The sequence below is a fragment of the Saccostrea cucullata genome, unplaced genomic scaffold, assembly GCF_032062105.1.
Source record: "Saccostrea cucullata isolate Sc308-1 unplaced genomic scaffold, CSIRO_AGI_Scuc_v1 ctg861, whole genome shotgun sequence".
In the NCBI taxonomy this organism is placed as follows: Eukaryota; Metazoa; Mollusca; class Bivalvia; order Ostreida; family Ostreidae; genus Saccostrea; species Saccostrea cuccullata.
This window is the reverse complement of record NW_026935377.1, coordinates 350,721-376,563: the sequence shown is the minus strand read 5'-3', so window position 1 is coordinate 376,563 and position 25,843 is coordinate 350,721. Positions and strand designations below refer to the sequence as shown.

General features: G+C 32.5%; 2 protein-coding genes across 3 annotated transcripts in view; one reads left to right on the top strand and one right to left on the bottom strand.

Moving 5' to 3' along the window:
• LOC134242606 (two pore calcium channel protein 1-like) overlaps positions 1 to 23,793 on the top strand; it is a 30,961-nt gene extending 7,168 nt beyond the window's left edge. The window contains exons 8-20 of one of the 2 annotated variants that reach the window (XR_009986887.1): positions 1,829 to 1,955; positions 2,308 to 2,509; positions 2,710 to 2,854; positions 3,150 to 3,314; positions 3,600 to 3,664; positions 4,126 to 4,207; positions 4,441 to 4,510; positions 18,568 to 18,776; positions 19,213 to 19,311; positions 20,257 to 20,373; positions 20,870 to 21,033; positions 21,581 to 22,393; positions 23,502 to 23,793. Coding sequence is in view for 1 of the 2 variants with exons in the window: in XM_062724708.1 (XP_062580692.1) it covers positions 1,829 to 1,955; positions 2,308 to 2,509; positions 2,710 to 2,854; positions 3,150 to 3,314; positions 3,600 to 3,664; positions 4,126 to 4,207; positions 4,441 to 4,510; positions 18,568 to 18,776; positions 19,213 to 19,311; positions 20,257 to 20,373; positions 20,870 to 21,033; positions 21,581 to 21,717 (1,582 nt within the window). In the remaining variant the exon portion in view is untranslated. Of the gene's footprint in view, positions 1 to 1,828; positions 1,956 to 2,307; positions 2,510 to 2,709; positions 2,855 to 3,149; positions 3,315 to 3,599; positions 3,665 to 4,125; positions 4,208 to 4,440; positions 4,511 to 18,567; positions 18,777 to 19,212; positions 19,312 to 20,256; positions 20,374 to 20,869; positions 21,034 to 21,580; positions 22,398 to 23,501 lie in introns of those variants that run through there. The other variant, XM_062724708.1, reaches the window with a different exon arrangement.
• Positions 13,331 to 15,158, bottom strand: LOC134242627 (complement C1q subcomponent subunit B-like). Its single transcript, XM_062724732.1, has 3 exons — positions 14,764 to 15,158; positions 13,835 to 13,936; positions 13,331 to 13,715 (listed from the first exon to the last, which is right to left on the bottom strand). The coding sequence occupies exons 1-3, from the start codon at positions 15,035 to 15,037 to the stop codon at positions 13,411 to 13,413; spliced, it is 681 nt and encodes a 226-aa protein (XP_062580716.1). The 5' UTR covers positions 15,038 to 15,158; the 3' UTR covers positions 13,331 to 13,410.
• Positions 23,794 to 25,843: the final 2,050 nt, after the last annotated feature.

The window sequence follows — 25,843 nt, the reverse complement described above, 5'->3', positions numbered from 1 at the left end:
TAATATAATGTGGCTTGCAAGTAAACTACACTAAGAACATAAAGAGATTTATTCAAGGATCATTATTCTCTTTTTTGTCTGTGCAAATTTTCAATTCTCAACTGCTTAAGTACTTTCCTCTTCCTTTGCTATAAGTACAAACCAGTAGAGCTTCAGTCTCGACAGAGACTTCTGGTTTAATTATTATTTTAAGGAGGCTGGGGGGTCAACAAATTAATCATAAATTAACCACCAGATTTAACTTATTTTTAGCTCTACTGGTCAGAGACCAGAAGAGCTTATACGATAGTAATGCGTCCGTCGTCCGTCCGTCTGTCTAGCTGTCTGTCTGTCTGTCCGTCTGTCTGTCTACCTGTCTGTAAACAATTTTTCAAAATGCTACTCCTCCTACAGTTTTGGTCTGATTTCAATATAACTTGGCACACAAGTAGACTACACTAAGATACATAATTCTGTATATCGGTTTTTGATTTCGATGAACGATGTTGCCGTGGTTACTAAAAATAGAAATTTCTGTGAAATTCTTTCAAAATGCTACTCCTACTACAGTTTTAGTCTGATTTCAATGTAACTTGGCACACAAGTAGACTACACTAAGATACATAATTCTATATATCGGTTTTTGATTTCGATGAACGGTGTTGCCGTGGTTACTAAAAATAGAAATTTCTGTGAAATTCTTTCAAAATGATACTCCCCCTACAGTTTAAGTCTGATTTCAATATAACTTGGCACACAAGTAGACTACACTAAGATACATAATTCTGTTTATCGGTTTTTGATTTTGATGAACGGTGTTGCCGTGGTTACTAAAAATAGAAATTTCTGTGAAATTCTTTCAAAATGCTACTCCTTCTACAGTTTTAGTCTGATTTCAGTATAACTTGGCACACAAGTAGACTACACTAAGATAAATAATTCTATATATCGGTTTTTGATTTCGGTGAACGGTGTTGCCGTGGTTACTAAAAATAGAAATTTCTGTGAAATTCTTTCAAAATGCTACTCCTTCTACAGTTTTAGTCTGATTTCAATATAACTTGGCACACAAGTAAACTACAATAAGATACATAATTCTGTGTATCGGTTTTTGATTTCGATGAACGGTGTTGGTTACTAAAGATAGAAATTTCTGTGAAATTCTTTCAAAATGCTACTCCAAATACAATTTTAGTCTGATTATAATATAAATGTGGCATGCAAGTAGACTGCACTAAGAACATAAAGAGACTTATTCAAGGATCATTATTCTATTTATTGCTGTTGAAAAGTTTCAATTTCCAACTGCTTAAGTACTTTTCTCTTCCTTGGCTATAAGTACAAACCAGTAGAGCTTCAGTCTCAACAGAGACTTCTGGTTTTACATATGGTATCTTAAGCTGTCAACTATCATTTGACAAAGAAAAAATTCATATATTTTAGTTTTAAAATTTGATCATTTTTTATATCTTTATATGGAGCTCTACTTTTAAAGGAGATAAAAATAGTCTGAAAATGGCTGCCACACCCCAGCCTCGTTAAATTCAAATAAATTGTGACTTCTTTTTTATAAATACTTTATGATCCTTTTGATAGGGATTTCTAGGGAATATGTATGACTCTTTATATTTTAAGCAATGCTGATTTATCTCCCCTTTTGCAGTAGTAAATAGTTCTGAATCAATGAACCGAGTATTTTTCATTATCCCAGGTAAATGATTTTTTGGTTAATACAGGATTATCTCCCTTTACAGGATGCCGGCCTATGATAGCAGTAACTGGTTTGCTGTATTCTTCATTATGTACATTGTGATTTGTTGGTTAATACTGGATTATCTCCCTTTTACAGGATGCCAGCCTATGACAGAAGTAACTGGTTCGCTGTATTCTTCGTTATGTACATTGTGATTTGTTGGTTGATTTTTATGAGTATTGTGTTGGCGGCCATTTACTACAGCTACAGAAAGAACCTAAAGGTTGGTGGATTGTTAGTTAGGTCCCTCACTGGGTCAAATGTATCAACCATTTAGTATTTAAAGAAATGTACAAGATGTAATGCATCATATTTTAAACAGTATTCCGATCTTCATCCTTTGAAGTGACAACTAGAAATTGTACAATAAGAAGGATTTGTCAACACTAAGGATCATAAATTTCATTTAATTTATACAAATCAAAGTAATATTTGTCATTAAAGAAATGTGATTATTCTTACTTTTTCAGCTATTCTTGTCCTAATATGAGAAATTAAATAAATGTAAATAAACATATTATTTTTTTGTCAGAATTTAGTCAGATGAAAAATGAAAATGATTGTATTTTTTTCAGAATGAAATTAAAGCTGCTGTTTATGGGAAGAGAAAGAAGCTTGGTCAGGCGTTTGACATCCTGAAAGTTCAGACCGGGGGCCGCGTGGTGGTGACCTACACCGTGTGGTGCGAGTTAATGAAGCGTGTCATCCCTGACCGGAGCAGGAGCCACATTGACCTACTCATCAGGGTGCTGGACATTGATGGATCAAACATGATTCGTGAGCACATACTCAAAGCATTTTGATTAAATACTGTTAATGTGGCTATAGGCAACCATTTCTTGTTATACCTGTTCATTTAACTTGTTTAAATCTGTAACTTTCAAACACCAACGGATGCAAATAAGATTTAAAATTTAGTAAGCAGAAGGACCTTGTCCCTTATATTTGTTAACCAAGGTTGATTTTCACCATTGCAGGTAAGCAGCAGTTCCTGAAACTGGCCGACCTTTTAGAACTCCAGCTGTCAGAGGTCAAGGACAGACTGACCTTCCTGGAGCATACGTTTCCCGGCATATACAACTCCTACATCAGTGGACTCCTCAAACGGGTGGTCAGACACAAGTAAGTGTCAAACTTTAACCATTAGAATTTTTAAAAAGTTTTTACTTCAGCAGAATAGCAGTATTATATTTTTACATGTATATCATCTCTCAATTGTCAGGTTTTAATGGCCATAAACCTTGAAAATGATGAACAAGACCTAAAAGTGTTCTTTCAACATTTATTAAAACATGCAGTTTTAGAGTCTGTTTTTAATATCAATGGTCTTCTGAGTTCTCCTTTATTTATAATTTCAGAGCCTTTTGGTACTTCTTTGACTTGATGATATTTTTCAATGCCTAGTTTTCTATTTCAGAGCCTTTCGGTACTTCTTTGACTTTATGATCTTTGTCAATGCCTGGTTTATTGGTTTTGATGTAGACGAGGCAGATTGGTTCTTCCTGGGGATATTCATGCTGGAAATCGTATTAAAACTGTACACATTTGGACCTCGAGAGTTCTTCAAAGTCTTCTGGAATGTGTGAGTCAGCTCTTTTAATGTTCTTCAATAATAATATTTTTTTTTCAGATCTGATTTAATTTCTACATTTTGACAATATGAAAGAAAACTAAGTAATATGTATGTAGCATGATGTATATGCAATATCTGACTTACAAGTATGCATACTTGAGTTGACTTTTGAAGACAACTTTTGTTTTGTTCTTAATTATATATACATGTACAAGTAAATCCTGGTGAGAGTTAAAAGTCATAGATCATCCTTCATATTATATTCTTTAAAAAATATCACTTTCTATATTGCAGATTTGACTTCATAGTAATCGGGGCAGCAGTCATTGCCTCAGCTATTGAAGCCATTGAAGATTCCAGTAAGTCAATGATGTTCTATACTGTAGATCACTAAATTTTCGTGACACCTTATTTTTCGCGAGATAGTCATTGACTCTTGATTAGCGAGAAAAATTTTCACGAATTGTGGTAATTGCTCTGTGTAATCTTAAGGAATACGAGAAAATAAAGTTCTCGCGAATAAAAAGTGATTTACAGTATTTAAATTGGTCTGGCTCTAATTCCTATACATTAAAGATCATTAAGTAACTTGAAGACCAAAAAACTGATAGAAGCAAGTCACATCCTGCACGGAAATACTTACCTATGCGTAGCAGATCTTAAAATTTTATTTTGTTTATTTTTTTACACCAATTTTGTACCAGTTAATAGACTTTTGAGCTTGATTGTTGTTTCTTAATTTTTTTTCTTTCATTTCCAGTGATTCTTAAAATGACAGAATATGTCTGATATACATGTATTAATTTATTTATATTTCTAGCTTATGAGGAGTTCCAGCTTCTAGATTATCTCCTTGTATTAAGAGTTCTGAGGCTTTTTAAAATATTTGGAAGTATTAAACGGTAAGTTTTTTTGGTATAATATTTCTTCATTAATTCTTTTACAAATTGTACATTCTTTTTTCCCAATAGAATTTTTAAGCATTTTGATGTGAAAGTTTACTTTCTCTTTTGCTTGTTGTATTTTTTTTTATAGATATACAGGTATAATTGTACTTCAGGTACATCTAATAATAATAATAATATGTACATTTATATTTACATTTATATTCCATATTTTTCCCGTTTTCTTTCAGCTTTAAAGTGATCCTTCAAACAATCATCAACATAGGGCCATCTATTATTACTTATGGGGGAGTCATTGTGGTAAGTTAATAATATTTGGGAGGAATTTAAAGGATTTTAAGTTGGCAGCACAGTTAAGGTTAACCGTTACAAATGGAAATATTGGTGATTTTTTAAGATGAAAAATACATACTTATAATAGTTATGGGCTTTTTATATTTTCTCATATTCTTTTTAGGACTTCACTGATTTAAAAAAAAAATGTAATATGGTTCAAATCTACATGTTGAGGAAAATTAGATTTTTTTATTTAGACTTTTCACGTGATGTCTGAGTCACATGATTTTAGCAATTATACTTGCAGTTTAGAGGTCATCTATAAATTCCAATATTGCAAGGGCATAACCAAGTTAAAAACCTTAGTTTAATTTATAAATCTTTTTAACATTGTATGTAGTTTGTGAAAAATGCTGCAAACCTATACAGATTCCACCATTTTATTGCTAAAATTTAATTTTTAAGACGGCAGGTTGAATATTTAGCTGGTCAACTACATTAAATAAGCTATAATTATTTTATTTGTAAGAATTCATGAGGTTTGCAGCACTTTTCAAATATCTAAATGCTTCTTGAGTTTATGTGTAAAATCTTGGCAAGATACATTGAGGGTATGCCCTTGCAATAAATCGATTTAATAGGGCCCTTGTATTACTTTTTTTTATAAATCTGCATAGAAACACATGACAATATACAATATACGGACAGTATATAAATAAATAGTAAAATTAAATAGACATCGCATCCAAGTAAACGGCCTTTTCCAAAACCGCAAATAACATTTTTATTACAGAACAAAGGATAATTTTCATTGTACAGCCTCTCACTCAATCGGAACATCACTCGGCCTTTTCCGTCAAGTCGAGAACTTGACGGAAAAGGCCGAGTGATGTTCTAATTGCTATCCAGCAGTTTAAAATAGCAAATATTTTCATTTAAAATTTGTGGAATTTTGAATACCTTATATTTGTGTGATGTCATAGTAAACATTTCCCGTATAAATTAAGCACCGCCTCCTTACTGTGACCTTAACTGTACTGCGTTATAAACCTTTATTAGTATTTAGCATTTTCACTGATTGATTTTAAAGGCATATGCAATGAAGTTTGAACTTTATTGTGATACATGTATTCCCTGAAGAAGGGTTACAATAATTGAAAGGCCTGTGTGCTATTCTTTTAAAGTCAATATGGTGTTGGTCATCTCTTCTTAAATATGTTTTTATAAAACAACATCTAGAATACTGTAGAAGTACTTTTTTCCGCGTGGTATTAATTTACGCTATGTACGCGGTCACAAATTTTCCGCGAAAATTGTCCAAGCGTTCTTAATACAAATGTAAGGCATATAGTGACAGGCTAGGAAATCCGCGTAATTTTCTACACGCGGATTAAACAGAAATTGAGATTCCACGGAATTATGACCCCATGGAAAAATAGTACGTCTACAGTATATGTTTAGTAATTTTTCTGCATTTTTCTTTCAATAATGCAAGAATTTCATCATTTGATATCTTATCAAAAGTCCTGGTATTACATGCCAATTTTTTTCTAACAAGCTTAAACAGTTTAGAAATCATTCTGGCACACATATGCTCTCTTCTGAAGATTTAATAGTAAGTTACGGACATATTGTCAGCATCATACAACTAACAGATAATTTTATATCGATGTTCGACAGTGACAGCGTCTTTTGCCATTACAAATAGCAGTTTATCCGTATGTTTTGTACTACCCGTGGACTCGATCAAAAGAGACTTTGCAACGAAAACTCTTATTTCATTTTTATACTAAAGAACTGGTGATAATTTTTTTTACATATTTTTTTCTCCGGTATTAATTTAAAGTCTCTTAAGGTATCACTACAACATCTAAATCAGCCTGAACTGCACTCCGGTGCGCCGTCACATCATCAAACGTCGTCATTGTTCGTGTGTTCCCATTTTGAATGCTCGGAAAACTGCCAAAAATTAACCAAATGCCTTGGAATTTTTGAAAAGACGACAAAATAGATCGTGGAATCGAATAAGGATAATTTTCACCCCAATCTTATCTATTTTAAACGTTTCTTGTGTATTCTCTAATAAAACCTTGGGTTTCTGACCATGCGCCATAGGACCCTACCCTGTGCTCATTGAAGCATAATAAAATCTTTATTTTTTCTATACTTTAAAAAAAAATTATGATGCACTCAAATATGATAAAAAAATATCTACTGAAAATTTCATCTTAATGTGCTCATTATTTTTCGAGAAAAACGCCTTGTCCACGATTTTACCGGACAACCCTCGTAAATGAAATATAGCTTTTTGATATTAATTTTATAATTTTAAATATAAACATTTGTGGATCTCTCCATTATATGAACATACAGAGAACAAATATGTTCAATTCTGTATGAAGTTTGTCTGAGGTCAATACGTGACCTTATCACACGGCGCAATAAATCCAAATGACTTGTATGAATTTTTTCCAAAATATATCGATTAATTAAAAAATTAAATGCAAAAATCGGATCGCGGAGCAGGTCAAAATTTAGTACGTTACAGACAATACACTATATAATGTCTGTAGTCGTATTCTCTGTAAAATGGAGCAAAAACGAAAAACAACCTAAAAATTCAAATTAAGAATTGTCACATCGATTCGTATACCAAATAATGGCTTTATATTTTGCTTTGTTGAAAAGAAATCAACTTGAGAAGATAGGTAGTCCTTATTGAAAACGACAAAAACTATGACGTTTTAGGACGTAACGGAACAGCAGATAACGATGCAATTTGGTGTTTTACTCAGGAAAATCCCTGAATAAACTCTAAAAATGTTGGAGGAATCAAAAATATGTCACAAGTTCTGCATGTGTGTATAAATAGTACTAGCAGTATTTCAGTGACAGATACTCTGTATTGGATAAGAACAATCTGTGAAGCTACGATTTAACTGTAAAAATCTGAACAAACTTTAAAAAGTTGGAACGTCAGGGAAGACATGGGCGCTTCAGAGTTGCGTATCCTGTGAAAGCAGAGTTGAGTAAAAAGAGAAATTAAAACTTAAACAAAGAAAATAATACAACGAGAGCAATTCTTAAAAAATAAATGTCAAGTATTAGAACAAGGATTCATTTAGTGGGCTTTGGATTATATTGTTTGAAATGTATAGGGATAGTATATTTTTAAAATTCTTGACGCTGTGTTTTGACGTTACATTGCCGTTAAGTGTGCTCCGCGGGTTGATTTTAAAATGAAGTAAATTGATTTTTAAGCGGTTAGCTTCGCTAGCCGCTATATGGCATGTGTCGGCAACCGGAAACCTCCATAAGGCGCTACCTATCGGCATCGCTTTATCGCTCGTAACCTTATCCTTCTGCAACCAAAACCGGAAACTTCCACAAGGACCTACCTATCGACAACGGTAACTTCAGCAAATGATTTGTATACTGTCGGCGTAATACGCCCCCTGGTTAGAGATTGACAATATGCTGTGAAGTCTGACTAAAGCCAGCCCCTACTATATCACTTCGTACTAACGAAGTATATGCTGTGTATGAAGAGTGGCTATTATAACGATTATATCGAATTCTTATTAGTATATTTACCAAAGCATTGACAATACTTACTACACTTACTTTTAAGAACTGAGAATTTGGTCCTTATTACATGTGTATCGCGCGATCGCGATTTCTGGCAACTGTTAGTTTATTTTTGAAAGTTTATTAAACAGCAGGTTGGAGGTTATTACAGACTGCAAAAACATCAGCAAATCTCTCGATCGAGTTTGATTTTCCTCGCCAAAGTATTAAGAAACACCATTTATTAAGTTAATACCTGAAAAGCGCTTTTATAAAAAACACCGAACGCATCTGTAAGTTTTACACTTTTTGTAACGTTTTATGGAAACAATAGGGTTACCTCCACTATGAAACGTTTGTTTTTCTTCTCTTTTCTTCTCTGTCTAAAAAACAGATTATAAAAGCTTTGCTCCCAGGGATAAATTCACTACTCCGTCTTTGATAATTTATCTAATCGATCATAAGGGATTACTTACTATTAGTTTTGTAAAAAATAATGGAGCACTTAAAGTAGTAAAATCAATTTTGAAAAAAAAATGGAGAAATATATTTTAATTTTAATCAGCATTGTGATCCTCTTCTAAAAATCAACCGATATTATTTTCACAGAAGAATGAGGTATGAAAAATTTTGGCAATTAGCAAAAATTCAAAATATATACTTAATGCTTATTTATAAGTTTTAAAAATTTGATCAATTCCTAGGGAACGTATTATTAGCTGTGAAAATACTTTTAAAATTTGAATTTGTCCAATTTGTCGATTATTGTTTTAAACGTTTGAGAAGAATAAAATTAAAATACAGGTGTTTAGAGGCACATTGATAGAAAAGAAATCAGTGTATATTGTTTAACCGACTTGTGACACGATAGCGGTGTTTTTCTTTGAAGTTTACTGTTCTGTATTAGCAATACAGTACAGGAGTCTAGTGGGCGGAGCTATCTTCTGTACTGTATTAGCCTACCAACCGTTCTGTAACTGAAATACAGAACGATTAAAAATAAACTAAGAAAGTCAATTTAAAGCATTCAGTATTTTAATTGGTCAATTGTTTTCAAAATAAAATAAATCGATTTTTTTCCTGTTTGGAATCATACAAAATTATTTCCTTAAAAAACTAGTAAAATTTTCGCTCTTATGTAATCAATATAATAATTATTCCAATCACTTTTATCCAAACGAAACGTATTAAAAAATTAAAACACACATTCCAATACAGTGAACAAAACTTCTCTCTGGACTTTTTTTTAACTTTCAATGCAATACCACACGCACTAAATCACGCAGTCATTTAATTTGATCCAAATGAAAAGTTGAAATGGCAATTTTGGAACACAGATGCCGTGTTTGTTAAATCCCGCAGAGCACGATTACTTTCACTGCACAATTTTTTTGCGTCACCTTCGACACGATTTGTAAATACATGGAGACAGCGCTCTTTTACCCCCAGTAGTCTGTTCGGAAGACGGTTCCTGCGATTCCTGTTTCATAGGTGGATACAAGATCTTAGGTCAAATGCTTTTCTTCATTTCCACGTTGCTTTTCATGTATTTTCTTACTCCTTGTTCTGACCTATGACCAGTAACATTCATGATTTCTGCCTCGGGTACACCTCCTATATACAGCTGAGTAGCGCAGGTTTTCTTCCCGCTGTGATTCGTATAATTCCCTTCCAGTCCTCCTTTTTTCGAAATTGACTTCATGAAAGTTTTGAGTTTGTTTATTCCTACGACTTGTGTCCCGTAACGCACAGGCTTTTCCGAGGTTCCGGGAAGCGGACGCCTATAAAATGGCCCCGCGCCATCTAGCGCATCAAGATAGATCTGGAAATACTCTGCTAAGCACCGATCACCTGTAAAATAATTAATTATGTGTAATTTGATTATCACCGCTAACATCTACATGGTAGTCTTTTAAAATATAAATTCTAGTAAATATTTTCCATCTTCTAAATGCTACTTTCATACATAAATATTTACTTCAAATATTAGGCTTACACAGCAATGCCCCCCCCCCCCCCCCCCATTCCGCTAACCTAAATTATAGTGTCTCAAGGTAACATTATATAAAATATATGAATTTTACTTACCAGGCTCACAGTAATGCTTCAGGTTCTTTGTCTGTAAATTCATCTGCCCCAATCCGCCCTTGTAGGTTTTTGGTGCTTCCCAACAAATTGAATAAACTGTCCATGGATATCGTTTCCGATGGAAAATTGTTCGCATTGCAATTTGTGATGCTCATCACAGGCCCTCAAACCGAACAATTTACATGAATAAAAAAACATCGTGTGTTGTAATTGTTCACTGTTTTCTTTCCCAAAAACATTTTCTTGCCACAATTTCTCCTCATCTTCGGGCCATATGGGGTCAGCTTGCCGGAAAATTTCGGCAAGTCCAGGCCTCTATCAACGAGTGATTTCATCTTTGCGTCTAAAACTTTTCTTAGTCCGACAAAAGCTATGTCTTTCTCGTCTAGAAAATTTTTATCGTAGACACCTTTTTGTCTTAAATGCCTCAAAAGTCCATATAAAATGAGATACAGCGTTTTTGGAGGGTATTCACACCCGTTTTTTTCATCGCTTCCACAATAAAACGCTCTAGCCAATGGTTCATCGATTTCGTATCCATTAAATGAAGCTCGATAATGTCCCCCGCTCTCTGCTCGCGCAAACTTTCGAAAACTTTAACGGCCCATTTTGTATTACTTTTAGTATTTTTGTTTTCCTGATTTTCAACGAGGCATTTCAATTCATCATCATTGACGACCGGTCCAAACCTGGTGCTCTCTTTCAGTTCTTTCTTAACTTCACATTCGGTTTCCATTAAAGAAGATAAATCCCCGATATCGAACTCCATTACATTTGAACCACTTTCTCCAAGGCCTTCATTTTCATCGAAATTTAAGTTTTCAGAAAAACTTAGATTTTGGATGCCTTTTTACACATGGTATTCCGTTTCCATATCTGCACAGATCTATATATATATAGTAATATCGTCAACTTCATCAATTAAAAAATCAAGCGTTTTTTCACAATTTTCTAAGCCTTCGTCCATCTTGCTACTCGTCCTTTCCAAAACTAATGTGACAAAATGTAGAAATTTCTAGAAATCTCACGCTGTCTACAGATAGTGAAATCGACATCGAACCCTAATTGGCATGGGAATTCATTTTTTAAAGATTTACCAGAGATTCAGAAAGAAATGAAATATACATCAACATCTTGTTGACATAGTGGGTGGAGTTAATTTTGATTGAGCTGATTTTGATTGGATCGTGTCACAAATCATTTAGAGAAACTCGACAGGTTCTGTATAACGTAGATACAAATTTGGGGGCAAGTACTCGTGCTTTCGCACTCGTCTTCCCCCAAATTTGTATCTACGCATACTCGGAACCTGTCTCGTTCTCTAAATAATACATATTGAAGAAAGTGACACTGATAACTTCTTAAGTTACACTGATTTTTAATGTACATTTGAATTTTTAAATACTAGTATTGATTGATTACACAACTTTCCTTTTCATGTTTTATTTGAGAACAATATTGCATGAAGAGTATATGATAAAAACACCTTATATGTCCCTATCTAGATATTGTGCCTTATATTGTGCAAGACTTCTTTCAAATGATTCTCATATACCATTTACTTTATTCGAACATTTACTTGTTTGAAAAGTCAATAAAATATATTTCATAAAGCTTGATAATCTTGTTTACTCGCCAGTCTTCCCGTAGAAGTAGTAGTTTATAATATTACTAAAGGAAGTATTCAGTATCTGTATCAAAATACAGAATGATCAATGATCGATTTTAGAAGAAAAGCTGACTCCTGAAAGTTCAAGAGGTGGGATCTGTTGCCTAGAAAAAGTAAGCATCCCTCGTTGACAGGTTAATTATATTGCCGCGGTGAGCCTACACAACTGAATCTCTCTGATATCAATTCATTTACAAAGTCTCTCCTCAGCCATCCTTTTTTCTCTGACTAGCCAGCTGTAGATCTACACTACTCCAAATCCATTAATCTAAAGAATTTAACTTGTCATTCTTTAGTTGTTTGTTATAGTAGTCTTTACAATTACCTAATTTCAGATTCAATAGAGAATAAAAGACAATGAAATTTTCAACATCAACATAATTTTTTTTTTATCCAGAGAACAATTGGATGCCATCAAGAGAGAATTTTTTAAAAATGCACTTCCTGTCTTTCAAACTGAAGAAATCTCATGTTTAAATTTTGAAACATGCATTTCAATCTTATTAAAATTTATTTAAATGTTCCAAATCCGCTACCGCTTCTGAAACTAACATCCCATTTGGGGTCACATCAGAGTGACCTTTCAATAATGAATACATGTACAAGTAAACACAAACACTTTGGCCATGTAGATTCAAGCCTCGGTAAACAGTTCTCAAATTAATTCCACGGCTACATATCATCATTATTGATACTGTCTTACGTTGAATTAAAGTAATTTTGGAATAAATTTCATGTATCTTCTGCAGTCTGGCATCTAAACGTGAATAATGCAAACGAAAGAGCACAAACTATACAAGATACCCCACACGTCATACATAACACAACTTTTGCAATGCATATCTTTTTACTTCAAAACTCCTCGGGTGTTTTGGTTGGGTGGTGAAAACAAGAAACCCATCTGAACTATTAGCTATTAGCCAGGATCGGAGGAACCATTTTCTTTGCCTAATCGAAGATTCACTCTTACATGACCCCAAATAGGATGTTGTTAGATGTTTGAGAAGCAGTAGCGGATTCGGAACATCTAATTTTAATTAGATTGCATCCATCTGTGACATCAGTTTGGAATGTTATTGATTTTACTATTGAGTAAAGTATTACAAAAACAGAATGTCTGGGTTTTTCTTCTCTGATGACATTGGACAAAGATATGCATACTTAAATATCATCATTTTATGCACTTTTTCGGTACATATTAGATGAAAACATGCTAACCGCTTTTCAGTACTTTCAGTACTTTGATTGTTAAATTGAATGGTATGAAACTTCACACATCAACAAAACAAATATTTTTGCATATTATATTGTGCTTAGTTTAAATTTCTAGTGAGAAATATAACGAAGATTGACATCGTCCACGAACTTTTCGAACAACTCTCGTATAAAGCATATTTAATCTATGTGTTCATACATTCAGCTATGGACGTACATGTGAATTTTTTTATGCACTTATCCTTACAACTTAATGTCTTTTTGCACAGACAAAACATAAAATCTTATGATAGTTTGTTCAGGTGTATATCTGATAAATGTGATTTTTATATTTTAAAAGAAATTTTCAACAGCTAATCTGTTTTTTGAAACTGTTTATAAAAAGTCAAAAGATTTGCCAACCAGAAAAGCTTGATCGCATAAGAACATTGCTGACAATATTTGTCTTTCCATAAATATGGTCAGTCCGAATAAACACTACGTCGTTCCTTTTCAGTTGTAAAACCATTGTCGCGGAGGTAGTCCCTATTTCAAGATTTGTTAATTCAGTGCTGATGGCTGTTATGATTTTTGAGTTATGCATCAACTCAAAGTGTCCGTTTATTTTCTCACTGTTCATTGTCCAAGAAAAAGCGAAGATTCCGTTGGAGGGTGCATGAAAGATGCCAGTGTGTCTGTTGTAAGCGTTGCCTTAATCATAAAGATGCAAATCAGCAAATTTCTAATCAAATGCTTATCGTAATGAAAATAAACATGTATTATATATATACTTATCATTTTTATTCTGTTTTCCCACAATAAATGAATACCTGTATTTGTGATCACATGGTCAAAAACGATAGTTTGAGTGCGTCCAGTATTTGGTAAATCCTTGCTTAAAATACTGGAAAACGCACACATATAAGAATTTCCTACAATATGACAATTGATAAGTATTAATAATGAGCTGATTAAAATAAAATATTAAATATATCAATGGGAGAGCATTGAAACCTAGCAGAATGAGAAAATCAAGGACACAAGCAGCATATTTAGAGTTTCAATATAATGGAAGGTTTTCTTTGCGATTTTATAAATCATGACAATGCTGTACATTTCTTCTTAATAAAATTTTACGGACAACTAGCTTACATTACATTTGTTTTATTTTTCTTTAAAAACAATGGTTTTCATTTGACATCTGTTCTAAACTCCTGGTTATGTATGATGATATTTTGTTTGGAACACCTGATGACAGATTAATTTAATTCTGAATTGAGAATATCTTTGAAAGTTATCACTAGAAAGGTACATTTTCAAGAACATTATTCATGTACCTTGCGCATGTTGCGTATGACCTGAAACATTCATTTAAAATTGTCCCAAAAAGGTTATCAATATTTCGGTATCCCAGAAAAGGTAATCCTTATGACAATGCAACAAAAACATGTACCTTAAACGTATAAGATAAAATATGGGGTCCTGCAATTGACATGCCTTGGATGTCAAAAGATTCTAGCATCCTTCTCGCGCACAAATTCCTCTTTAAATACACTCATCTTTTTATCTCCTTTTATAAAGGTAAAAAAAGACTTTTTTTCAAAAAAAAAAATTTCACCACGTTTTTGTGGAATTGAACCATAAGGATTAACGCCTTACTTCGCAACTCTAAATCAAACGCTCTAACTACTGTACATGTATCACAAGGGTCATCCCATTGATTTTGAAAAATCAATAGGCATTTTAATGGCAAACTTACGTTTTATTTGTTGGAGACCTGTAGTCCTTTTTACCCTTTTATTAAGGTTTGCTTTAATCAATGTTTCGCCCATTAATACTTTTCCATGAGTAATTTTTCTTTCCTTTTCACAAGCACAATTCTGTTGGATCATTTTCTCCAGGTGTAAGATTCGCTCTTCCAGTGATTTTATCCTTAGTCCTTGATATGATTGCACACATAAGCTCAAGGTAGAAATTACGAAAAAGAAAGAAAAATGCATGTCAGATTTGTGAGTCTTAAAACCTGTCATCATTCCTACCTCTAACACAGTATAATGACAAAATTCTTTTTTCCTTGGGCTGAGAGTTTTACACCTGTGACAAGCTGTAGGATTTCAGTTACAAGTTTGAATTACATTTTAATTGAATACATCTACAAAACATTGCTATACACTATATTTTGTAACCCATTTCTAAAAATAAATTCAGGGTAAACTTTTGAAATTATCTTCCAACCCTTAAAACCGTTCACGGTAGCTCAGTCGGTAGAGCGCTCGCTCCGTGATCGGGAGGTCGTGAGTTCGTATGGCACGATAAAGATCCCTCACTGCTTAATGGCCCTGAGTGCCGTGTAAAGGTCAAAATTTGAAGCCCTTCACCGGCATACGGTGACGTCTCCATATGAGGGAAAAATTCTCGAGAGGGACGTTAAACAATATACAATCAATCAATCAATCCAACCCTGAAAGATGATCTTTAATGAAAATGTAACGTAAAATCATGTTGAATGTTGAACAAATCGTAACAAAAACAAGCTTATTAAGGGACTCCGACCCTCAGCCAGGAAGGACAACTCTTTAATTTATAATTTAATTCAAAAATTTTAAAGGAGCTTAAAATTAAATCTTTTCATGCAACAATTTTCATTATATGCCTCTCAGTGTGCTTCAAGGTTCTTTAAACTTCTCAGAGAGGTCTAATTAAAAGTAGAAATTTTTATCCCGAAAAGCATTTTTAGATAGCAATGTTTATTAACATGATATGAAATTAGAAGTAATTTTATATGGAGCTTTGCAAAGAACCTTTAAGCAAATTGAGAGGCATATAATAAAAATTGTTGCACAAACTATATTTTTTAAGGTTAATTTTAAAGAATTTTTGAATTAAATTATAAATTAAATATGTCCTTCCAACCCGATGTTACTTAAAGAATCTGTTCCCACTCTTGACGAAGAAATTATTTGCAAAATCAAGCTTATTAAGAGAATCTGTGTCCCACTCTTAAGGAAAAAAGAAGAGTATTTGCGGATCTGGGGAATGGGGGATGTCGAGGCATGGGGAGAGACACTTGAAGAAGGTCGGGTGGTGCCGTAGGGAGTTATGATGCTTGCTGTGGTTTTCAACTCGACATTTAGATACATGTACATCGACGACGCATTGTCAATTAACAATAGTAATTTCTTTTTTTATGTCGATACGATACATCCTCCAGGTGAGCTTGAGATAAAAGCTACCAATGAGTTTGACACATTTGTTTCATATTTGGTTATTTTACTTGAAAAAGACGTTAGTGATAATCTAATAACCAAGCTCTATGATAAACGTGAGGACTTTAACTTTTCTATCGTCAACTTCCCTTACTTATGCAGCACCTGCAGACGGGATTTATATATCCCAGCTGATTCAATACGCAAGAGCATGCTGTAGGTATTGACAATTTCTAAAAGGAGGTAAATCATTCACAAACAAGTTAATTTAAGAAGAAAATCAGCAATTTGTTTAAAGTCATTATTTTGTAAGGTCTGTGTTCGATAAAATGAGCTTGTCAGCAAATACAATTTATCTGTGAGTCAAATGCTGACTGACGTTTTTCATACTAATTGTTAGTCTTGTACACTGAATTGACGACAGATTTTTCCATTATATCCCAATCATGACAAGAAACACACAGCGGATGTAACCGGTCGGCAGGGGATGCTTACTCCTCCATTCCGCCTGATCCCACCTCCGATTTATTGGAGGTCCATGTTTGCTTTGCTCCTATTTTGTACTGTTAAAAGGACTTTTGATCTCCATATATTTCATTGCGAAAACTCAAAAGCTTTTTGAGATTTCGGCCAGTAATAAAAATTCTTAGACAGAATGTATGAATAATCGACCTTGACTTTTGATCTCAAAATCCATAGGGATCTTTTTTAGGCCATGGGAAGCTCTTCCACTAAAAATCAGTTGTTAAAATTGTTTTACAGACATACGTGAAATACTTCTGATAATTTCATTAACAATAGTTTTTTGGTAAAAATTTGATTTATTTAACAAAATATCTTGAAAAGTTGTCAGTAGGTAAGTTCCATATGAACTTTAAATATTTTTTTTTGTATTATTAAATTTAAAGTTTGTTTTGCAACATACATGTACCTGTATTTATGTGTTGTATTCAATATCTAACTCTAAGCCCTTGAGGTGACATCTTAATACTGTTTTTGTGTATAACAATGATGTTTTATACATAGCACTGATTTGAAGATTCTTTTCATAAATGTAGGAGTGTTGTACTGCATTTTAAAGAGTTTTACTTCTTGACACTTTTGGGTTTTTTTTCTAGATTTTGAAATATTCCACCACAGGTTCAAAATTTACACGATGAAATTTTTAAGTCGTACTGATTTTCAAGCCAGCAGTTGTTTCTCTACCTAATGTTTTTTACTACATTGTCTGGTTTTTGCCTGCATTTTCAGGTATTTTACTACAATATTATGTGTTTAACTATATTTTGAGGTGTTTAATCACATTCTTAGGTGTTTTACTACAATTTTAGATGTATGTAATCTGTACCTTGATCTCCAATGGAAGAAACTAATATATACCGTGGTTGTTTAATATATTTTGTAATTTTCTGTTTTTTGAATAAAATACTTCTTAAACTAAACTAAACTAAAACTAAACTAAACTAATTTTAGATGTTTTAATACATTTTAAGGTGTTTTACTATATTTGTAGGTGTTTTACTATATTATTTTGTGTATTGCTACATTATCCAGTTGGTTTACTATATTTTCAGGTGACTTACTACATTTAAAGATGTTCTATTACATTTTTAGGTGTTGGTCTACATTTTTTCTATTTCCAGGCATTTTACTACATTTCCAGGTCTTTTTATGTATTTCTGATTGGTTTGCTATATTTTCAGATGTTTTACTATAATATTTTAAGGTATTTTCAAGTGTTTTACACAGGTGTTTTACTATTTTTTGACATTTTTCTATATATTTTCAGGTATTTTATATCGTTTCAGGAAATATTTTCAGGTCCTATATTTTCAGGTGTTTTACTATATTTTCTGGTGTTTTACTATATTTTCTGGTGTTTTGCTACATTTTTGGACATTTTTCTATATATTTTCTGGTGTTTTGCTACATTTTTGGACATTTTTCTATATATTTTCAGGTGTTTTACTATATTTTCAGGTATTTTACTATATTTTCAGGTGTTTTACTATATTTACTATATTTTCAGGTGTTTTACTATATTTTCAGGTGTTTTACTATATTTTCAGGTGTTTTACTATATTTTCTGGTGTTTTGCTACATTTTTTGGACATTTTTCTATATATTTTCAGGTGTTTTACTATATTTTCAGGTGTTTTACTATATTTTCAGGTGTTTTAGTATATTTTCAGGTGTTTTACTATATTTTCAGGTGTTTTAGTATATTTTCAGGTGTTTTACTATATTTTCGGGTGTTTTACTATAATATTTTCAGGTGTTTTACTATATTTTCAGGTGTTTTACTATATATTTTCAGGTGTTTTACTATATTTTCAGGTGTTTTACTATATTTTCAGGTGTTTTACTATATTTTCGCCATTATTGGTATGGAGGTTTTCCAGAACCTTATCCATTACTATGATTACTACAATGAGACGTCGCAACCTTTCTGTGGGAATGCCAAACTGAACGGCACCCAGTTCTACACCTTCCACTACTGTAATAACAACTTTAATGATCTCCTACACTCTCTGGTTCTACTGGTGGAGCTCACTGTTGTTAATCAGTGGCATGATATCCTTTTTGTGTTTAAATTCAAGTTATTGCAATCAGCTTCACGTACTTGTCTCAGTATTATATGGAAGTAAATTTATTTTGTTGAATCAGATGTAAAGGTAAATAGATCATGTTTGATGGAAGATTGTCATTTAGTTTATATAAATGTACAGTGTATTTACATCCACTGAATGTAATTTCCTTTATTTCTTGATATGAGGACCGTTGCCATTAAGCAGCCCATAATCGACACTAAGCAAGCCTTCTGCATAGATTTCTTGAATCTTGCCGCTGGACCATGTTGATTATTATATCATACTGATGAGCCGTATGGCTTAAAGTTATTAAATAAAGAATTATATTAAATGGTTTTTATTTATATCCTCTAAAATGCAAAGTTAATAAATGATTTAATTGGTCATTTAGCAAAGAATTATTTCCTTAAGTGGTTCACTGTTAGCATCAGGATTTGTATCAGTGACCAGTAAAGTGGCTCGACTTTATTTCTTTTGTTTTCATATGTGTTGTGTCATCATCGTCCTTAAGTAAGTTTAATACAATTTTACATTTACATGAAGCAATTTATTTTTTAGAGTAATTCATTATATACATGTACAGTCCAGTCCAATACGAAAATTCGTAATATTACGAAAAAACGTAAGATTACGAGAAAGCGTAATATAACAAGTTATTGTAATATAAAACTTATATTACAATTTTTCGTAATGTAGTTAAATTTTTAATATAGCAGATTGTAAGAGACTATATTACGAGTTTTCCCAAGACAAATTCAAGCATTGCAAGAAATTGTTGGTGGGTAGCAAAGTATGACGTGAATTATATCAGATTCCACGGCTAAAAATCAGTTTGGTTAGTTACAACTATCAGAAAGCATGGAAATTCAAGAAGAAAGTTGGATTTCTTTTATTTCTTTTATAGGAATTTTCCCAAGGATAAGACCAATTTTCCAGGAAATTTCAATATTCGCTTAAGCATGTCGCATTGTCTATATAACCTGAACTTCCTACTTTTAAAGTCTACCCTAAAAATCACACCTTCATCTTAATTCAACTGTTCGTGCAATTCTTAGTGAAATACACAGAATTCAAATCTCAGTGGCTCAAGTTATCTTTATTTCTTTTGTTTTTCTTACAATGCTTGCTGTGTCATCATTGTCCTGAAGTAAGTTGAATACAAATTATTTTACACTTCATGAAGCAATTCTTTTTTTTAGTAATTTATTATACAGTACAACTTGTGTAATAATCACAAATTTTGTCTTATACAGGAAAACTTTTTAAAAGTCCATTGCAATTAATTAAATTGTTTTAAATGTTGTCTAAGCCTGAACGTTGTCAAATCCAGCTGACTTGTGTTGGAATTAGACAACAAATTTTACTGTATATTTTAAATATAATCAATTTGACTGTTTGATTAATATTGGAACTAGTCTATTTATATATAATATATGTGTTTGTCTTTTATTTCAGTATCTTTATTGCATTTATTCTTGAGGCATTTATACTGGAGTACACCATACAAAAGGTGGGAAAGTTGGAGTCTTATGTTGAACAAAAAATCCGTGATCTGGGATTAGGCCTTGGACAGTAAGTTTATTATATCAAAGTAATTAATCCTGTCAACTTTTAATTTTCAGTTGAGTATGAAAGGAGTATTAAAAATAATGAGATTTGATTTTTAAAAAACTACAGTGTATATATGTAGCAGTAAACTCGGGAGTAGCAAGGTTCTAGGGACTTGAGAGTTTACTGTGCTACATGTATATCTGTAATTTCTTGTATCCTAAAATAACCAAATTCTTGAAAGAATATATAATTATTATTTATCACAAAATGTGCAATACAATATATGCATGTTTCCTTCCTATGACAAAATTGTGCTATATTCAATGTGAATAAATAAATTCGCTATATCCATGGTTTGTACCGAATGATTTTCTGCACAAAATGTACTTCGAAGAATGACATCTTTTCTACTAGACTTTGTACATATATACTAGCCAAGCACTGACTCTCTTTTCTTTTCTTCATGCTTACAACACAAAACAAAACATTTTTCTACATGGACTTTTTCTATGTGTAGGACTGGCCCTAGACCACGTCAGTTGTCTACAGCAAATGATGGCTCTGAACTGGTTCCCAATGAGGAGCTGGCTAACGTTGACCAGCCAGACTCGGACTCCGATACAGAGAGTATTCCTGATTTATCCACAGAGAAAGGGCTCAGATTTCACCTCAAAAAGAAAAGTAAGAAATCAAGCTTTTACACAGAAATAAAAGTAAAATATTAATCAATTGATTTCGGAATACGTTTTACATTGAAAAATTGGTTGAGAAAGAAATTTTACTAATGGATAATCCAGATAAAAGTAATTCACTATATATAATAACTACCATTGTGGTTAATGGATAAAAAATATTGTACATATAATTTTTTTTGTTTATAAATATCTAATTTCCAAATTTCAATTCAAAATAAGCTATAAACTAATGTCATAAATACCTACATAACATGAAGATGACTATATATAGCTCTTCATCTTTACTGTATACAGGATTATTTTTGCACAGTATTATTTTTACATGCAAACAATTTTGCCACCCTTTAAATTCACCCATGCAAAATTTAGCTGAGGAGATTATGTTTTTTTTTTATTTGCTCAGTTTTAAATTGCCTACTAACAGTGAGGATGAAAAAGGCAAATATAAAACCGAGGCAAAAATTTCCTGTATACAGAATTTATTACAAGAATACCTGGGAATGTCCTTCAGTGTTCTGTGTTTATATTTGTAGGTCGCAAGAAGGTGGAGGTCCTGTTACAACAGATGTTTGAGGGGGAGATTGACCCCGAAGACGAGGGACCGGAAAATGAGACGGAAATTTATGTTGACAAAGGACCAAGGCGACTCACCCTGGACACTGTGGCTTAATCAACACAGAAGTCGAGGGGACAGAAAACATCAAAAAAGGACCAAGAAGACTCATCATAGACACGCTGGATTAATCATCAGTCTTCAGTCATCTTCATCAATTTGTCTTCCAATAAAATCAAAAGACTTATCTTTCTGTTAATATTTCGGAAGATCTATTTGATTTTACTTTTACAAATATTTGTTGTAAGTTGGTTGGCATTATTTATCTCATGTATCTATGAAGAAACTGAAGTTTTCCTTCATAGAATTTATCTTATGACTCCAGTTTTACTCTTATTTTTATTTTACTATGTCTACAGTGGAATTTTGAGTTCCATTTAGGACTGCATCATTATTTTTGGAACTTCCAGTAGACAGGATGTGATATGAATGATTTTGTTTTTCCCAACGAAACAAAGACATTTTAGAAGTTAAGGAATGAAATTGATGAAATGTTTCATCATTATAAATATACTACATGTATAAATTACCATGGACTTTGGTTAACATGGTGTTTTTACATTGTTAATACTCAGTTTCTTAATAATACTTTGTACACTGCTATTTACAGGTACATTATAGACACATACAATGTATTTATCAACGCATTGACACAATTCCTTACTTTTCAAAGAAAAGACTAATATGAAGGAATCAATGTGAATGCATAGATGGTTACATATTTATTCTCTGTGTTCATTTTATTAGCTCTACTGGTCAGAGACCAGAAGAGCTTATGCGATAGTAATGCGTCCGTCGTCCGTCCGTCTGTCTGTCCGTCTGTCTGTCTGTCCGTCTGTCTGTCTGTCTGTAAACAATCTTTCAAAATGCTACTCCTCCTACAGTTTTGGTCTGATTTCAATATAACTTGGCACACAAGTAGACTACACTAAGATACATAATTCTGTGTATCGGTTTTTGATTTTGATTAACGGTGTTGCCGTTGTTACTAAAAATAGAAATTTCTGTGAAATTCTTTCAAAATGCTACTTCTCCTACAGTTTTGGTCTGATTTCAATATAACTTGGCACATAAGTAGACTACACTAAGATACACAATTCTGTGTATCGGTTTTTAATTTCAATGAACGGTGTTACCGTGGTTACTAAAAATAGAAATTTCTGTGAAATTCTTTCAAAATACTACTCCTTCTACATTTTTGGTCTGATTTCAATATAACTTGGCACACAAGTAGACTACACTAAGATACATAATTCTGTTTATCGATTTTTGATTTCGATGAACGGTGTTGCCGTTGTTGCTAAAAATAGAAATTTCTGTGAAATTCTTTCAAAGTGCTACTCCTTCTACAATTTTGGTCTGACTTCAATATAACTTGGCACACAAGTAGACTACACTAAGATACATAATTCTGTATATCGGTTTTTGATTTTGATTAACGGTGTTGCCATTGTTACTAAAAATAGAAATTTCTATGAAATTCTTCAAAATGCTACTCTTCCTATAGTTTTGGTCTGATTTCAATATAACTTGGCATACAAGTAGACTACACTAAGATATGTAATTCTGTCTATTGGTTTTTGATTTCGATGAACGGTGTTGCCATGGTAACTAAAAATAGAAATTTCTGTTAAAAAATCTCAAAATGCTACTCCTCCTGCAGTTTAAGTCTGATTATAATATAATGTGGCATGCAAGTAGACTATACTATGAAGATAAAGAGACTTATCAAGGATCATTATTCTTTTTATTGCTGTGGTAAAGTTTCAAGTCCCAACTTCTTAAGAACTTTTCTCTTCCTTTGCTATAAGTACAAACCAGTAGAGCTTCAGTCTCGACAGAGACTTCTGGTTAAAAAAACTCTTTAAATATACTGGACGAGATTACTGGATGTTTGATTATGTTTTATGAATGGGAATGGTTTGTCTCACTGTTGTTAAGGAAAGTTGGTAGAAACAAACTTTTATAGAATAACAAGTCTTGAAAATAACATTTTCATTAAACTTTCCTTAAATAAAATTCAGAAGATCATTTTTAGTTCAAACTTTAAAAAGCTGAATTTTAAGTCAAATGAAAGGTCGCACGAGATAAAAAGGATGGCTGCTGAAAGGGTTTTGAACTTCGTAGAAAGTTTAAAATATATTTGGAAAGTTATTATTCTCTTCTTATTTAATCAAAATAAGTCAAGAAAAAAACTGTATAAGGTATCCATTTTTTTTCTATCATCTTCACTTGTAAGAATTTTTTTTTATATATGTCTGTGATATTCTTGGATAAGCAAAGTTTTAACACAAATTCTTCTCTTTACTGTTGTATTAAACACAATGAACTAGTCAATGTAAGAGATTTGAGATATGTGCAGTTGATTTTGCAAGGAAAAGAATGGTGCATATTTTACATTGATGTAATGTAACATTGGAACAGGTTTATAAATTTTCACTGTAAAATGTTTGTCAAGATCAATTGATTTGATTAAAATTTCATAACTTAAAAAAAGAAGGTTTTATTTTGATTATGAGGTAATATTGTGTTTCAATGTTAGTTTGGCACTCTTTCATCCAAACATCATTGAAAGTCTCTAAAATCCTTCCTTTTAGGAAGGAAAACCTTGCATTAATAATATTTATAAGTTCAAAAGCATCATCACAGAATATTATATACTAGACTAAGTATATATTCAAGACTGTTCAAATCAGGCGCCGGGCCTTGGAACGAGGGCGGAAGAGTAATTGATGATTGAAGTTTTACATAATAAGACATCGAGTAAATCTCACATGATGCAAAACCATGATTAAAAATTTTAAGAAATATAAGGATATAAGAAACAGTATTAATTCATGCTCAAAAGTCCATTAAACAATACAAATCTAGAACAGAGCAAACACAGACCTTAAAAATATAGAGATGGGATCAGGTGTCTTTGATACCCATGATTAATTATAGTTCAGCTTTCCAGGTGAGCTTGAAATAAAAGATACCACAGGGTCTGATACATGTACATTGTGTTAATGGTTATGATAAGCCTGCTGATTGTAACTTTTCAATCTTCAACTTCCCTCACTTATCATGCTTATGCAGCAATAAACCTTCATCACCTGCATACAGAATTTCTATATCCCAAATGATTCAATAAGGAAGAGAATTCGTTAAAAGTCATCATTTCGTTAAGTTCTTTGGTCGATACAATGACCTTTTCAGCAAATACAATCTATCATTAAGTGAAATGCTGACTCATTATTATACATAGTAATTGTTAATTGTTGAATGCTGATTGCTAATTCAAACCTACCTATTATCTAACATTCTTTAGTAAAGCGAATTCATCGCTACCTCAAGATTTTATCTCAAAACAGTCAGCTGAAGTAAACAATCAAACCTACAACGATTTAAAAAAGGCAAACAAGCGAATAATTCAATTTACAAAGATTTGATTTTTCAAAAAAAACATATATATACGAACACCTGCGGGTGCAGGAAAACTTAGTGGACACAGAATTTCCCTTCTCTTTCGTATTTATCAATTAACATGATTTATAAACAAGATTTCATCTTAGAAGATGTCACAACAGAATTAATATTTACAATAAATCTATTAAATCAAGCAGGAGATAATTGAACTTGAAATATTCCTCTCAGTAAATCTTCAATGTCCGGATTGATAACATTTATCAATAGATCCAATAAATGAAGATGTATTGACGACGGTCATCATACAATTCATGTACGAAATAAGAGAGAGAGAGAGAGAGAGAGAGAGAGAGAGAGAGACCTTGGCTGACTTGAACACGAATATCAGCAGTCTCGTTTAAAGTCAACATTTTGTAAGTTCTACGGCTGATACAATGATCTTGTCAGAAAATACAATCATTAAGTCAAATGTTGACTGAATTTGTTTATCCTAATTGTTAGGCCAAAATTTACACATTGAATTATTGACAGATTTTTCATTATTTCCTATAATCATGACAAAGAGCAAACGGCAGATGTGATCTTTCGGCTGGGGATGCTTACTCCCCCATGGCACCTGATCCCACCTCGGATGTTTTAGAGGTCCATGTTTGTTCTGCCCTTGATTTGTATTGTTTTACGGACTTTAGCGCTTGAATAATGAATACACTTCGTTATCTCCGAATGTTTCATCAATGTGCTATCCTTGTTTTACACCGAATTTTTACGGAAAGTT